Source organism: Hippocampus bargibanti, linkage group LG04, assembly GCF_051943395.1.
Source record: "Hippocampus bargibanti isolate YZ-2025 linkage group LG04, ASM5194339v1, whole genome shotgun sequence".
NCBI classification, from domain to species: domain Eukaryota; kingdom Metazoa; phylum Chordata; class Actinopteri; order Syngnathiformes; family Syngnathidae; genus Hippocampus; species Hippocampus bargibanti.
In genome coordinates this window covers 32,069,805-32,084,383 of record NC_142737.1, presented here as the reverse complement: position 1 = coordinate 32,084,383, position 14,579 = coordinate 32,069,805, and the positions used below count along the sequence as shown (strand labels likewise).

The 14,579-nt window shown below is 43.6% G+C and overlaps 2 protein-coding genes across 3 annotated transcripts; one reads left to right on the top strand and one right to left on the bottom strand.

Moving 5' to 3' along the window:
- Positions 1–18: 18 nt before the first annotated feature.
- On the top strand, positions 19–7,773 carry LOC148899736 (ras-related protein Rab-14-like). 2 transcript variants are annotated; one of them, XM_088995200.1, is made up of 8 exons: positions 19–167; positions 556–607; positions 718–771; positions 1,999–2,176; positions 2,248–2,314; positions 2,395–2,482; positions 5,086–5,116; positions 5,251–7,773. In XM_088995200.1, the coding sequence occupies exons 2-8, from the start codon at positions 556–558 to the stop codon at positions 5,426–5,428; spliced, it is 648 nt and encodes a 215-aa protein (XP_088851326.1). In that variant the 5' UTR covers positions 19–167; the 3' UTR covers positions 5,429–7,773. The 2 variants fall into 2 exon arrangements, with proteins under 2 accessions (XP_088851326.1, XP_088851327.1); XM_088995201.1 differs by having other exon boundaries at positions 38–192.
- mak16 (MAK16 homolog (S. cerevisiae)) lies at positions 7,638–12,742 on the bottom strand. The gene is made up of 9 exons (XM_088995198.1): positions 12,551–12,742; positions 12,298–12,347; positions 12,087–12,196; positions 11,926–11,990; positions 11,028–11,179; positions 9,949–10,078; positions 8,330–8,446; positions 8,191–8,253; positions 7,638–8,129 (listed from the first exon to the last, which is right to left on the bottom strand). The coding sequence occupies exons 1-9, from the start codon at positions 12,563–12,565 to the stop codon at positions 7,905–7,907; spliced, it is 927 nt and encodes a 308-aa protein (XP_088851324.1). The 5' UTR covers positions 12,566–12,742; the 3' UTR covers positions 7,638–7,904.
- Between the last annotated feature and the right edge of the window lie 1,837 nt (positions 12,743–14,579).

The following is a 14,579-nucleotide window of genomic DNA, read 5'->3' as shown; positions in this document are numbered from 1 at the left end:
AAGAAGTCTCGCGATACGTGACGTGTTTTGGTGGGCCCATAGGAAGTGTGACGGAAAAAGGAGGAAGAGACTTGTTCGTGACAGCGAACAAACCGAGCTAATTATCCGTCCGAGTAGCTGCTGCTTTGTCACCTTTTTACGCCCAAAACCAACATCCGGACACGAAGGTAAAGGAAACAGATTTGAAACAAGGTGCGATGTTTAATTTCTTGGTTGTTTTTATCTTTGTGAATTTTGCTCTCCTAACCGTTCGCTACATAGAATTCCAGCTGTTAGCCGGCTAGCCGCTTAGTGAATTTGGCTTTATTTTTATTCTTGACGCTTAAAATGGCTTCCCCCAGGACCACCACCCTGTTATGTGGTTTGTTTGTATTAAAAATGTACATTTGTGTTCAACGGGCAATAAAAGTGAAATATGGGAGGTGACACTTCAGCTAAGTGTAGACCGCCTAGCTTGTTGGCACTTGAAATGACCTCTTAATGCCGGACGTAAGATTGAAGAAAAGTCTCAGTTTCGTCAGAATATTTAGTTCATGTCACGAATTTTCTCCACAGATGACCGCCGCGCCTTACAACTACTCGTACATCTTCAAATACATCATCATCGGTGAGCCGCCCAAACCCCATCAACAACCTCCATCACCATCGATTGGATTATTTTCGCCTTTTTTTCTTGTAAAAGTGACTTATTTGGATCTGTTTTTCTTATCCTCCAAGGTGACATGGGCGTGGGCAAGTCGTGTCTACTGCACCAGTTCACAGAGAAGAAATGTAGGTCCTTTGCATTATTATTATTATTATTATTATTATTATTTACGAATGCGCACATGTATGATAAACAACCGTTGATACTTGCGTTCATATCGAGCAACACGGTGATATGTGGACGTTTTTGGATTTTGCCGTCAACTCAAATTCCATCAATGCAATATTGTTCGGAATGCTATCTTTTAGCTCGTTTGCGGTTGCACTGAGCAATTTATTTCAAAGAAAAATATGCATGCGGCGGAGGAGCACGGGGCTGACATCCCCTTTTAACCTATTTAAATATTTTTTTTTAATATTCCTGAATTGTGAGTACAGTGATACCTCATCTTACGAACTTAATTGGTTCCCAGAAAGTGTGTGTAAGGCGAAAAGTTCATCTTCCAAACATTTATTTCTCATAGGAAATCCCCAAGTCCCCATAAAACATAATTTTCTAGGAAATAAGACTACACATAATGTACCTTATTTTATGTATAATGAATGTGCTATTGTATTGTAATCAAAGAAATAAACTGTACTGTATAATGGTCGTTTTATTTACCTTTATGATGGTAGTTTTCAATGGATGACGAACTTCCAGGTTGCCTCTTGATGATATCCGAGGGAAGTTGCCGTGCTTTCTGGGCGATAATACCCTCACTCACACTGTCCCCTGTTAGCTGCTTTTCATTAATCCATATCAACAGAAAATGTTCACAGTTGCTTAGACACCACAGAAACACCCTTAATAGCTTCCTTGTTCTTAAGGATGGTAGCAATGGTCGACTTAGCGTAATGGTACTGGGACACTAAGTTACACAAACTGCCGACACCTGGTTGGTGTTTTTCGATGATCTTCTTCTGCTCGACTGTTATTTTCTATCATGTCCTCTTCGGCTTAATAGTAGCCTGTGGTGGGGTCTTTTTCACTCCCATAATAGCAAAAGTACTCCACTTGATAACAAACCACATCTGCACTCAAAGAAAACTAGTCCGCAAGCTACCGTGGCGCTGTGTGGTTTGGTTCGTCCACCAAAAACTAGTTAGTTAGCCAAGACTTAATGCTCTCGAATATAATGTTCGTGAAGCGAAAAGTTCGTGAGTTAAAGCGTTCGGAAGCTAAGGTATCACTGTATATTGCCATCAAAAATTATGAGAAACAAAATCCGCCATCTCGTGAGACCGCAAATCATGAACCAAAATCCAGCTGGCGGTTCGCTTTCTCACCAAATGACCCCTCATCATGCACAGTCATGGCCGACTGCCCTCACACCATCGGCGTGGAGTTCGGCACCAGGATCATGGAGGTCCACGGACAGAAGGTGAAACTGCAGATCTGGGACACGGCGGGCCAGGAGCGCTTCAGGGCCGTCACCCGCTCATACTACAGGGGGGCCGCCGGGGCCCTCATGGTGTATGACATCACAAGGTAGGGTCGGGCGTCGCGTGATGACATCACCAGCCGACGGTCACGTGACAGGAGGGAAACTGTTTGTGCAGGAGAAGCACCTACAATCATCTCAGCAGCTGGTTGACGGACGCCAGGAACCTGACCAACCCCAACACGGTGAGGCCAACTAGACCCTTTTTTAGTTTCCCACATGCACTCGCTTATCTGAAAGCCGATGCGTTGCCGTATATGCGCAGGTGATCATCCTGATCGGCAATAAAGGCGACCTGGAGGCGCAAAGAGACGTCACGTACGAAGAAGCCAAACAGTTCGCCGACGAGAACGGTGAGCACCTTTTTTAAGGTGGTACAGTGATACCTCAGCTTACAAACTTAATTAGTTCCCAGAAAGTGTGTGTAAGGCGAAAAGTTTGTCTGCCAAACATTTATTTCCCACGAGAAACCATTAAAATGAGAATAATCAGTTCCCAGGTGCCCATAAAAGATAATTTTCTACTAAATAAGCCTTAACACTACACAAAATATACCTTATTTTATGTATAATAAATGAGTGATTGTATTGTCATTCAACAAATAAACTGTACTGTATAATCAAGCCGTTTTATTGACCTTTGTGATGGTCGTTGATGACTTGAAGTTGCCGTGCTTTCTCGGCGATAATACCCTCACTCACACGGTCCCCTGCTAGCTGCTTTTTGTTCATCTAAATCAACAGAATTTTTCTATTGGCTGAGACCGTTGCTTAGACAACACAGAAACGCCCATAGACACATGTAGCAATGGTGGACTTAGTGTATTGGTGCTGGGACGCTAAGTCACACAAACGCACACCTCGTTGGTGTTTTTCGATGATCTCCTTCTTCTGCTCGACCGTCATTTTCTTTAATGTCTTCTTCGGCTTAACACTAGCCTGTGGTGGGGTCTTTTTTGGTCCCATGATAGCAAACGTACTACACTCGATAAGAAACCACATCCGCACTCAAAAAAAAGGGGATTGCGAAAACTAGTCCGCCAGCCACCGTGGCGCTGTTCGACCGTGTGGTTTCGGTGTTCATCCGCCAAGACTATATGCTTGCAAATTTAATGTTTGTGAGGCGAAAGGTTCGTGAGCTAAAGCGTTTGTAAGCTGAGGTACCACTGTACTTTTAACTGTCGTGTCCGTTTGTGTGACATTTAAAGGACAACCGACGTCTCCGGACAAGTTGTGTCCATAATTTGTAAAATGGCTTCAAATGACTTCTACTGGGCGTATTTTAATAAGATTCCACCGCATATGGCTATATTTTACGTTTTAAGACTCGCGCTGAACATTCAGGAAGTTTTGAGTTGGTGACGAGTCCTCACGTGACGTCAGAAAAGTACCGCGTCCTGACCGTAAAAAAAGATGCATTGTAGCGTCTTTCCATCACGTCAATGTATTTTGCTGTGCTGTTTTTTTTTAAAACCGCATGTTACATCCAAAAGCCGCCAGCAGAAGGAGTCCAAGCTCCATGGAACGAATTTATCACCCTGTCGAAACGGGCTGATTCATTCATCACACCTCCGTGGCCATTTTCTTGCCTCTTTTAGGGTGAGACATTCCCCCCTGCCCGTTTGCCTCAAAATGACATGGAATACATTCTTTAATCGATTGCAAACGTGTATGCTTTCCTCTTCAGAACTATTTGAATCATATTCATAACTGGATGTGTAACAAGAAAGCATATTATCCGAATCTGAAGCCATTGGTTTGATTCTCCAGCAATGCAAGACGTCTTGGCGTGACGTCACGAACAAGGGGGCGAGACTTTCTGAAAATGCCCAATTCGCAGCTCAATTTTTTTGCAGATTTTTGATACTTTAAGTCATTTTTATTGGTGTTTTGCATTTGAATAAAATATACTGCGTGAAAAAAAACAAAAAAAGCCTTTAAAGGGCAACCAACGTCACTTTTTTGTTTTTTAACTGACATCAGAAAAACGTTTTATAGCATATAAAATACCCAAAACATGCAGTATATTTTTATTCAAATGCAAAACACCAATAAAAATGACTTAAAGCACAGGTGTCAAAGTCAAGGCCCGCGGGCCAAATCCGGCCCGTCACATCATTTTTTTCGGCCCACGAAAGCAAATCAAACTTGTGAAATTCCATGATGCTTGCTAAAATCCGAACCAAAATGTCATATTTTTGGATGTAAACCACAATAACAGTCATTATTCTTGACTTAAGATTTGAAAACTAGTTATTCATTAGACGTCTTGCATTGCTGGAGTATAAAAACAATGGCTTCAGATTTGGAGAATATGCTTTCTTGTTACACATCCAGTTATGAATGATTCAAATAGTTCTGAAGAGGAAAGCATACATACATTGCCATCGATTAAAGAATTCCGTGTCATTTTGAGGCAAACGGGCGGGGGGGAATGTCGCACCCAAAAATGGCCACGGCTGTTGTGAGGAATGAATCAGCCCATTTCCACAGGCTAATAAATTCCTTCCATGGAGCTTGGACTCCCTCTTCTGGCGGCTTTTGGGTGCAACACAAGGTTTTCAAACCAAACAGTACAGCAAAATACATTGACGTAATGGAAGGACGCTACAATGTGTCTTTTTTTACGGTCAGGGGGCGGTCCTTTAGTGATGTCACGTACGGACTCGTCACCAACTCAAAAACAAGACTTCCTGAATGTTCAGCGTGAGTGTGGTGGAATCTTATGAAAATACGCTCAGTAAAAGTCATTTGAAGCCATTTTACAAATTATGGACACAACTTGTCCGGAGATGTCGGTTGTCCTTTAAATGTTGCCGCGTGAGCCTATTTTGTCTTGAATGGGTGAGTTTGTGACCACCAGGGGAGGGGCACTTTGAGGGTGTGGCTAAGGAGACAGGAACTTGTGTGACCTATGCGACTGCTTGATTGGTCTCTTTTGACTTCTTGTGTTTCAGGTTTGCTCTTCTTGGAAGCCAGTGCCAAGACGTGAGTACACACATGTACACACACGTACACACACACACTTAGATTCACGCTATCTCACGGTAGTTCGTCTCATTTGCGCACTCGCTAACATGATAACGCAACACAAACACACCCGAGATGTTGTGGTGGCGCAGAGGCGAGAACGTGGAGGAGGCCTTCCTGGAGGCGGCCAAGCGTATCTATCAGAACATCCAGGACGGCAGCTTGGACCTGAACGCCGCCGAGTCCGGAGTGCAGCACAAACCATCGGCGCCGCAAGGGGGGCGACTCAACGCCGACAGTCAACCCCCCAAAGACGGATGCAGCTGCTAACCGACCAACAGACCAAAGGACGGACGGACTCATGCCTGTTTTGTTTTGATTTGTTTTTTTGCTTTGCCGGCTTCTCCTGGTCGGCGGCGTTTCTGAACTCACTCGAATCCATCCCCCGACGTCTCATTCCTGAACCGTTGAGCTGGAAATGCATTTCGATGAAGGTCTTCTTCCATCGTGTGGTCACATCATTCCCCCAAAAGCCAAATAAAAGTTGTCCCCACACGTGGATGTGAAATCGGACCCTTCACATTCCAGGATGTCCTCGCGCAGAACCTCCAAAACCATCAGCGGTCCTTTCTGTCATCCCAACCTCCTAAAGTCTGGTGTGTCTGTTGTCCTCCATCTGGTTTCTTCTAGACCGAGAGAGCTTCCAAACAATTTTTGGGGATGTTCAAAGTCCACTTCAACTCTCATTCCCATACCACAGTGGATTTTTGGAGCTCCAAAGGGTCCAACACCTTCAATCCGGGTCAAAAAGATTTAAGAGTCAAGACGAAGTGTCCAGACGGTCAAAAGTATTCTTCCAGATGGACTGTAAGATCTTACCCGAGTTTCAGTCAACCAGATTCTCATTTCCAGACCAAAAACAGAGACCACATAAGGTCAGATACCAGGTTTTCTTCAGCCCGCAACAGAAAGAACTGGAATGGAAATGTCACCTTGAATAGCATGGGTCTGGAATGATATCCAACTCGGTCAAAGGGTCCTGACAGACAGTCCATCAGGAAGATTTCTTCCGGACTGGAATAACTTGCACACATTTCCAGTTCAAAGTTGACCTTGAGTCTCAGTGCCGGACCAGAGAACTGGTCCAACCAAGGTCCTCAATCATGTCCCCTGCAGTCCAAGTCAGAAAGAACCCAAAGAATAGCAATGCAGGACAAGGATACAGACGTTCCACCAAGAATGATTCCTTAGGACCCGTGTACTCTCATTCCCAGGCCACCAATGTCAGTCTTTAACCATGTCTCCTTTGGTCCAGATCACAAAGAAGTCAAAAAATGGCTGATTTGGACCAAGGCTCCAGTCGAACCACCAAGTTTCGTTGGTTCTTCTGGAGTGGGAGCAGCCGCATGCATTTTGTATCCAAAGTTCACCTGGAATCTCATTCTCAGACCATCAAGGTGGACCAAGTCCATCTGAAAGCAAGTCGCCTTCAGTCCAGGCTAGAAAGAATCACGCCAATAACAGACAGTCCACCACCAAGAACGATTCTTCTCAAATAGAAGCTAGAGTTTTGTTTCCAGACTTGGACCAAGAAGACCCTCAGTCAGCCTTTGGGCTCGGAGTCGGCCCCAAAAGAGTTGGAATTCTACCAAATCTCAGACCAGAATCTGGAATTTCCGTAATGCCGTCTTCTTCAATTAATGGTTCCTCCACCTTTTTTTGGAATTTTCACAGACCAACTTTTCCTCACAAGTCAAATATGGTTCAATTAGGGACCAAAATATTTTTGAAGGATCATGAAAAACACTTTTTAAAACAAACAAAATGATCACTAAAAAAAAGACATTGTTGGGGTTTATTTGTGAATTCCTGATTTTCGAGCGACCCAAAACATGCTAACTCACTTCCTGTTCCATTGCTGATGTAACATCGCGGCTACGTTGAAGCCTGCGCATTGGCTGACGCTAAACTAGCATAGTTTCCAGTCGATTTCACGCTTAAGATAGTTTGCATTTTCCCATCAATCGACGGCGTCGCCACTTCTGGTCTTTTGGTGGAAAATAAATGACATTTGACTTTAAAAATTATAATAATAAAGATGGCGTCTTGGAGACACTTGGATGCACTCAAAATGGACGCCGTTTTAGCGTCGCTCCGCTTTTGTCATCGTATTTGAATCGAATCTGAATGAACCACTAATCACTTTGGTCTCAATCCGGTTGAATCCGACCAAAAGCTGAACAAAATCAACTTTAAAAAAATGATCACAAAGAATTGTATTCTCCGTTTTGGTTTTGGGGCAGGAGCTATTTTTCCCCATTGCTTATTTCGTCACCAAAACAAAAAAACAAGCCCAAAATGGATATAGAGGAAGTCGCACAAAAAAAATTGTCATTTCTCAAGGGTCCATTTTAATTCATTTGATGATTGGGACAATAAAAGTTTTGGGTCAGCGGCCATTTTGCCCCCTTGCTTATTTAGTCACCAAAACAAAAAAGGAGCCAAAAATGGATATAGAGAATGAAGTCACGTAAAAGAATTGTCATTTCTCAAGGATTTTAATTTATTTGATGATTGGGACAGTATTTGCACCCCGAAATGTCCAAAACGTTTGAGAAATTGTGTTTTCTGATATTTTCGGAAATGTGAAATAAAAAAAAATCACCACAAAGGGACTCATGACCGCTAAAGTTTTTGTCAGGCGATGCGGCGTTAGCAAACATTAGCTTTGTTGACGAGCGACCTGCGAGGTTTGGACGCCCAACGATGACGATTGTGACAGTTACGCTTGATTGACAGGCGCCTCCTACATGGCGAAGTTCTTGGCGGCCGGCTGCTCCGTTTCGCGTTCGTACTCGATGGCCACGTACGCTCGCTTCTTGCGTGCCGCAGAGCCTTTAGCGGGCGATTTGCCTTTGTCGCGCGACCGCGTCCTCTTCTCGGCTTGCGTCTCCTCGTCCTCGGTTGACATTTCCTCCTCGCTTTGCTCCCCGGCCTCCTCGTCGCTGCTCGTCCTCAAATTGTTCATGTCCTGCAACCAATCGCGACGGTCAGTCAAACGCGGGATTTTACAGCGGCGGCGTTTACCGTACCTCAAAGTCACTGAGATCGCTCTCCAAGTCGTCGGCGGCGACAAACTCCTTCTTGCCGACGTCCTGCGTGGAAATCCGCCATGTCAACTCAAAACGGCCGCCGGCTTTTTTTGGCCCCTCACATGATCTCCGCGCTCACCTCGTCATCCCGCTCCTCCTCCACTTCCTCGTCCTCGCTTTCCTCCTCGCTCTCGGCGTCCTGCTGCTGCAGGGCTTTCTCAAAGGCCATGATGGGGAAGTTGTAGATGTCGCCGTACTGCTCGAGGGCGGCGAGACGGCGTTAAACTACAATTTCCAGGCAACGCATCTCCCCAATCCTTTAAATGCCTTTTTTATTTTTATTTTTTTTATCTAAACATGGACAAGCAATGTCAACATTACTTTTTTTCCCTCGACCTCGAACTCCAAAAACATCACAGCCTTTTTAAAAATGTTTGGATTAGCATATCTTGTTGTTGTCGTGGCAAAATAACAAAAAAAAAATGCTATAGCTATCTAGCTGGCTAGCTATCTGGGTGGCTATCCATTAGCTATATAGCTGTATGGCTATCTAGCTACCTATCCTTTCTATTTGAGTTACTTCCTGTTAGCTATATAGCTCTGTAGCCATCTAGCTAGCAATCTATTGGCTCTCTTAGCTAGCTAGCTTTCTATCTATTTGAGGTACTCCCTGTTAGCTATATATCTGTATAGCCATCTAGCTATCTATCTAGCTAGTTATCTATTGGCTATCTCTTAGCTAGCTAGCTTTCTATCTATTTGAGTTACTTCCTGTTAGCTATATTGCCATCTATCTATAATAATAATACATTACATTTTCAGCGCCTTTCAAAGCTCCCAAGGACACTTTATAGTCACAGGCAAGCAATAATAATAAAAAAATACAATCACAAATAGAATGCAATAAATAAAATACAATTATACATGGAAACAAGAGAGCTACACGGAAAATGCAATTTTAAATAGGTGGGTTTTCAGATGGGACTTGAAGGTTGATCTATCTAGCTATCTATTGGCTATCTCTTAGCTAGCTAGCTTTCTATCTATTTGAGTTACTTCCTCTTAGCTGTGTAGCCATCTAGCTATCTATTTGAGTTACTTCCTGTTAGGTATATAGCGTATAGCCATCTAGCTAGTTATCTATTTGCTATCTCTTAGCTAGCTCACCCTCTATCTATTTGAGAGACTTGTAAATGAAATCTATTATTATTTATAAATGAAATCTATTATCATTACTTCCGGGCTGGCGCGTGTGGCTGCCGTTGCTCACCCACAGAAAAACTTATCCTGTGACTGTCAAGTGTGACCTTGAGAGTTTTAAAAGGCGCTTAGAATCCATCCATCCATTTTCCGTACCGCTTATTCCTCATTAGGGTCGCGGGGGTTGCTGGAGCCTATCTCAGCTGTCTTTGGGCACGAGGCGGGGGACACCCTGAATTGGTTGCCAGCCAATCGCAGGGCACACAAAGACGAACAACAGTCACACTCACACCTAGGGACAATTTGAAGTTGTCAATTTGCCTGCCATGCATGTTTTTGGGGTGTGGGAGGAAACCGGAGGACCCGGAGAAAACCCACGCGGGTCCGGGGAGAACATGCAAACTCCACACAGGGAGGCCGGACCGGGACACGAACCGGCGACCTCTACACTGTGAAGCCATTATGCTAACCACTCAACTACCGTCCGGCGCTTAGAATTGAAATCTATTATTATTAAAAGACGGCAGGAAAATGGCGTCCGGCGCGGCGTTGACGTACCGTCCCCTGCTTGAGCCTCTCCAGCAGCTCCTTCTCAATGGCGTTGTCTAACTGAGCGGCGATCAGAGCTTTTTCCTCCTTGCGCTTCTCCCGACGCTCGACCTTCCGGCTCAAAGGAACCAGCTTCCTCCTGGAAACGGGGGTGACATCGTTAGATTCGAGGTTTTCCACCAGCACTTTGATTTAGTTTATAGGGGCACAACACCAAATTATGGGAGAAGATGCAAACCGGCACTGGAATCGAACGCAAAGCCGCTTGACTGCGACTCCCTTTGGAGATAGTGATATCTCCGCTTACGCACGCTTCAGTTAACAAACTTTTCACCTTAGGAACGTAAATTCGTGAGAATATAATCTTGGCATACGAACTAGTTTTCGGCGGACGAACCAAACCACACGGTGGCTGGCGGACTCGTTTTCCACACACTCCTTTTCGGAGTGCAGACGTGGTTTGTTATCGAGTGGAGTACATTTGCTATTATGGCACCAAAAAGACCCTACCACAGGCTAGTGTTAAGCCGAAGAGGACACAAAAGAAAATTACGTTTGTGTGACTTCCCCAGTCCAAGTACGCTAAGTCGACCATTGCTACGTGTGGCTAAGGGTGTCTCTGTGTTGTCTAAGCAACAGTCTCAGGCAATAGAAGAGGTTGAAAAACTTGTGTTGATTTGGATAAAAGAAAAGCAGCTAGCATGGGGACAGTGTGAGTGAGGGTATTATCGCCGAGAAAGCACAGCAACTTCCCTCGGATGTCATCAAGAGGCAACTAACTACATCAAATGCCATCACAAAGGTCAATAAAACCACTTTATTATACAGTAGTTTCTTTCTTAAATTAAAATACAATAGTAAATTTAGTATACATAAAATAAGGTATATTTTGTGTAGTTTTAAGGCTTATTCAGTAGAAAACTATTTTTTATGGGGACCTGGAAACGGATTATTCTCATCTTAATGGTTTCTTATGGGAAATAAATGTTTGGAAGACAAACTTTTCGCCTTACACACTTTCTGGGAACCAATTAAGTTCATAAACTGAGGTATCACTGTACCGGGATGGGGGTGGTGGGGGTACTCACTGCCTCTTGAGGATGAGCTTGCGCATGCGGATCAAGTACTGCGTGATCTTGGTGAAGCGCTGCTTGCATTTGTGTCGAATGAAGCGGGGCCAGTAGATGAGGTTCTCGTCGATCTGGTCCAGCGCTTTCTCGTAGTTTTTGCTCAGCTTTACCTGCGTGCGGACGGAACGGAACAGTTGTTGACATTCGCCGCGCACCATTTTTTTCCACCCTTCCCAACAATCAACCGCGTGACTCTCACAACATTTTTTAAATCCTAAGTCCTAAAACTCAATATTCTGTGGATCCTTCAATTTGAGTGACAATAAAAATTCTGGCACTGGAGTGGACATATTTTTGCACAGTCTGTCAGGGAATGAGTTAGAACTCATTAGTGGTGGGCCAGCAAGGCCTTCTCTGCTGGCCTAACATAATCAGACATCATTATCATAATTATAATAAAAGTCAATTTCATTAAAAAAGTATTTTTTTTTCTAAATATATATATATATAATTATTCTACATACTGTTTTCTTGATGTTATATTATATCCATTTGGTTATGCTCCTTTCAGTGTTGTAGTTTTAGGTCAGACTTTTTAAACCAATCAGAATTCAGCTAGTTTGTGTCGCCAGGCTGTATGAAACCGACGCCTTCAGAATCAACAGTGAGGGCGTCTGTGCGCTGTACAGAACGGGCACATGTAGTTGATATACAGTTGCGATAGCCAATCAGATCACGAGTTGGCACAGTAAGGCCAGCTAGAGGGCCTCGCGTTGAACATGACGTACGCGTCCTGTGATTGGACTTGGACTGAAGGCCGAGGTGTGAAATGCCCGGACCGCCACTGGAACTCATAATATGCTATTCAATCAGAAGTGTGAAGGGACTACCTGAAACAGGACGGTGTGGTGCTTACCTTCTCCCACAATTTGGCAGGAAACGCCGCTCGCTCGATCAACTTCATGTAGAGATAACAATTGCCTGCATCCCAAAACAACAACTTAACATTATCGGACACTGTCGTCTTCACGTTACGACGCGGCCATGTCTCAGATTGCGGCTAATGCGCATGCGCACCTCTCTCCTCGCGGATGGTGGCGTATTGACTGTTGGCCAGCGGGCACGACGAGCGATTACACATGCCGGTGATGTTGAACTCATTGCGACAGAAAGTTTGAGTTTTAGTCCTGCGAGGGGAGGTTAGAAAGCACACGGATTCAAAGTGTTCAAACTGACATCTTATGAGCATATACCCGATCGTTTTGTGACACATTTGCATCAAACTTACTTGACTTTGTACGAACAGAACTGCCGGTTGCCGATAATGTCCCAAATCACCTGCACGGTCGGAAAACACAACCGTTAGGGTGACGCGTTATGAGACATTTGCAACAATAACGTCAACATCACACGAAACGTCGCTATTACAACTCCAAGTCATCAGTATACACAAAAAAAAAAAAGAGTTGGAATGAGCAAAAACACGTCGAGTATCGTGTACGCTTTTAGCGCGATGCTAACTTTCGTTTTAGTTTACTCACGTCGTCGTGTTGCATGTTGTCTTTCAGTTCACCGGGACGCTTAAACCTTCTCCCCTTTTCTCAAATAAAATGAAAATTACAAAAACATCCGAATGATTCCACTGACGATTCGTTTCGGCTCACGCGAAGCACATGGACGAAAAGCGTGAGGCCATTTTTGTTTGCCGACGACCTGACACGCAGAGACATCGCGATGTTTCGTTACTGGACGTTATCAAATATCGCGAGATGTATCGTCGGCGACAATCGTGCTGCGTTCAAAGATGGTGTGAAATGACAGTAGTCAAAGTGTCCGTTGTGGAAAATCTAACGAGCGTATTTTTGGGATTTTCTATGGTTAGATCAGGGGTGGGCAAACTTTTTGACTCGCGGGCCGCATTGGGTTCTAAAATTTGACAGAGGGGCCGGGCCAGGAGCATTTGGAGGGAGTGTTTGGGCCGGAAATACTCCGAACAAGTTATGTCCATAATTTATAAAATCACTTCAAATGACTTCGACTGAGCGTATTTTACAAAGATTCCACAGCATATAGCTATAGTTTACGTTTTAAGACTTGCGCTGAATATATGAAGTCTTGTTTTCGAGTTGATGACGATCCCCATGTGACGTCACGTTTGGACCGCCCTGACCGAGAAAGCGACATACAATGCATTTTGGGTACTTTGTTTAGTCTGAAAACTTCGTGTTAATCCGTGTTGATGGCGAAATTAGAAGGAAAACACATAAATAACGCCATGGTGAATCGTTGTGTGTTGCACCAAGACAACTATTTGATATTCGTTGACACAAATTCCCAGCTGACAAATCAGCCCATTTCCAACGGAGCTTGGGCGCAATCTTCTGCTTTTTCTGGGTGCTACATTGCTGTCATTGACGGCTCGAATTGATATGGGAGGACTCCTAGAATCAATTGCAAACATTTATGCTTTCCTCTTCAGAAGAACAAGAACAAGAAAACATCTTCTCCGAATCTGAAGCCATTGTTTTGATTCTCGAGCAACCTTCTGAAACTGGCCATTTCCGGATTCATTTTGAAGTCATTTTTATTGGTGTTTTTCATTTAACTAAAAATATCAGCCTGCCTGATTTGGGTATTTTAGATGCTATAAAACGTTTTTCTGATGTCAGTGGGAAACAAAAACAAAAAATGGTGCCGGTTGTCCTTTAAATGTAGTATGTACAAACCTCATAGCACAGTAAAAACACTACAACCCAATTTATTAACTGTCTTTCAAATGTGAAAAATATCCCTGATCAGTTAATAAATTTGTCTCAAGGAATATGCAAGATATGGCATTTACAAACTATTTCGCAGATACTTGGAGGAGGAAATGGAAATAGATTAAAATTACATATGCACTGTGATTTATCAAGATTGCGTCTGTTTTTAAGTTTCCATCGAAGGGGCAAAGAAATCAACATTTATTGAAAAATGGAATCACTTTCAACATTCAAAACATATTATTACACAACGAAATATTCAAGCTCAATAATACCTACTTGTGTTAAATTCCGCCAAATCATAGATGGTTTGTCCTGACCGCGCGCTCAACAAACTCCTCACTGACGCTCTCGCCTTCACGCGCTAACAAAACACGTGTACCGTCGCCGAGCACACAAACATAGACTACCTGCAGTTGAAATTTGCATACTCGGCACGGCAGCCAATCAGAAGCCTGCTTCTTTCTTCCGGACTTTCGCAAGCGTTACAAAGTCGTGCAATTGCATGTCATTTTCCAAAATAGATGCACAGAACCTCAAACTAGAAGAAAGATTCAAAAGAAGCTAACAACATATGTGACGCTACAAAACGTAAATTTACATTAAACCGTGACTGTAAAGTGTACGTGAGACTTATGAAAGGGGCTTAGTGGCTCGTAGGAATCAATGCAAACGTTGCATTGTGCACCACAATGACAATCGACTACTGTAGCAAAATTTACAGCCATGCGCATTTGCCGTAAATTAAACAAGGTAGCATTTGTAGTTGGTGCATTCTTGATTTAAAAAAAACTTTATACTTTGTGAC

What these genes read in the sequence shown, in the direction of transcription:
- LOC148899736 (XM_088995200.1), top strand. Translation starts at nt 556, where the DNA reads ATGACCGCCGCGCCTTACAACTACTCGTACATCTTCAAATACATCATC. An exon ending in CCAGTTCACAGAGAAGAAAT is followed by an intron (nt 772 to 1,998) that starts GTAGGTCCTTTG and finishes CATCATGCACAG; the next exon opens with TCATGGCCGACTGCCCTCAC. An exon ending in TTGGAAGCCAGTGCCAAGAC is followed by an intron (nt 5,117 to 5,250) that starts GTGAGTACACAC and finishes GTGGTGGCGCAG; the next exon opens with AGGCGAGAACGTGGAGGAGG.
- mak16 (XM_088995198.1), bottom strand. An exon ending in TTCTGTTCGTACAAAGTCAA is followed by an intron (nt 12,197 to 12,297) that starts GTAAGTTTGATG and finishes CTCCCCTCGCAG; the next exon opens with GACTAAAACTCAAACTTTCT. An exon ending in GCGATCTCAGTGACTTTGAG is followed by an intron (nt 8,130 to 8,190) that starts GTACGGTAAACG and finishes GATTGGTTGCAG; the next exon opens with GACATGAACAATTTGAGGAC.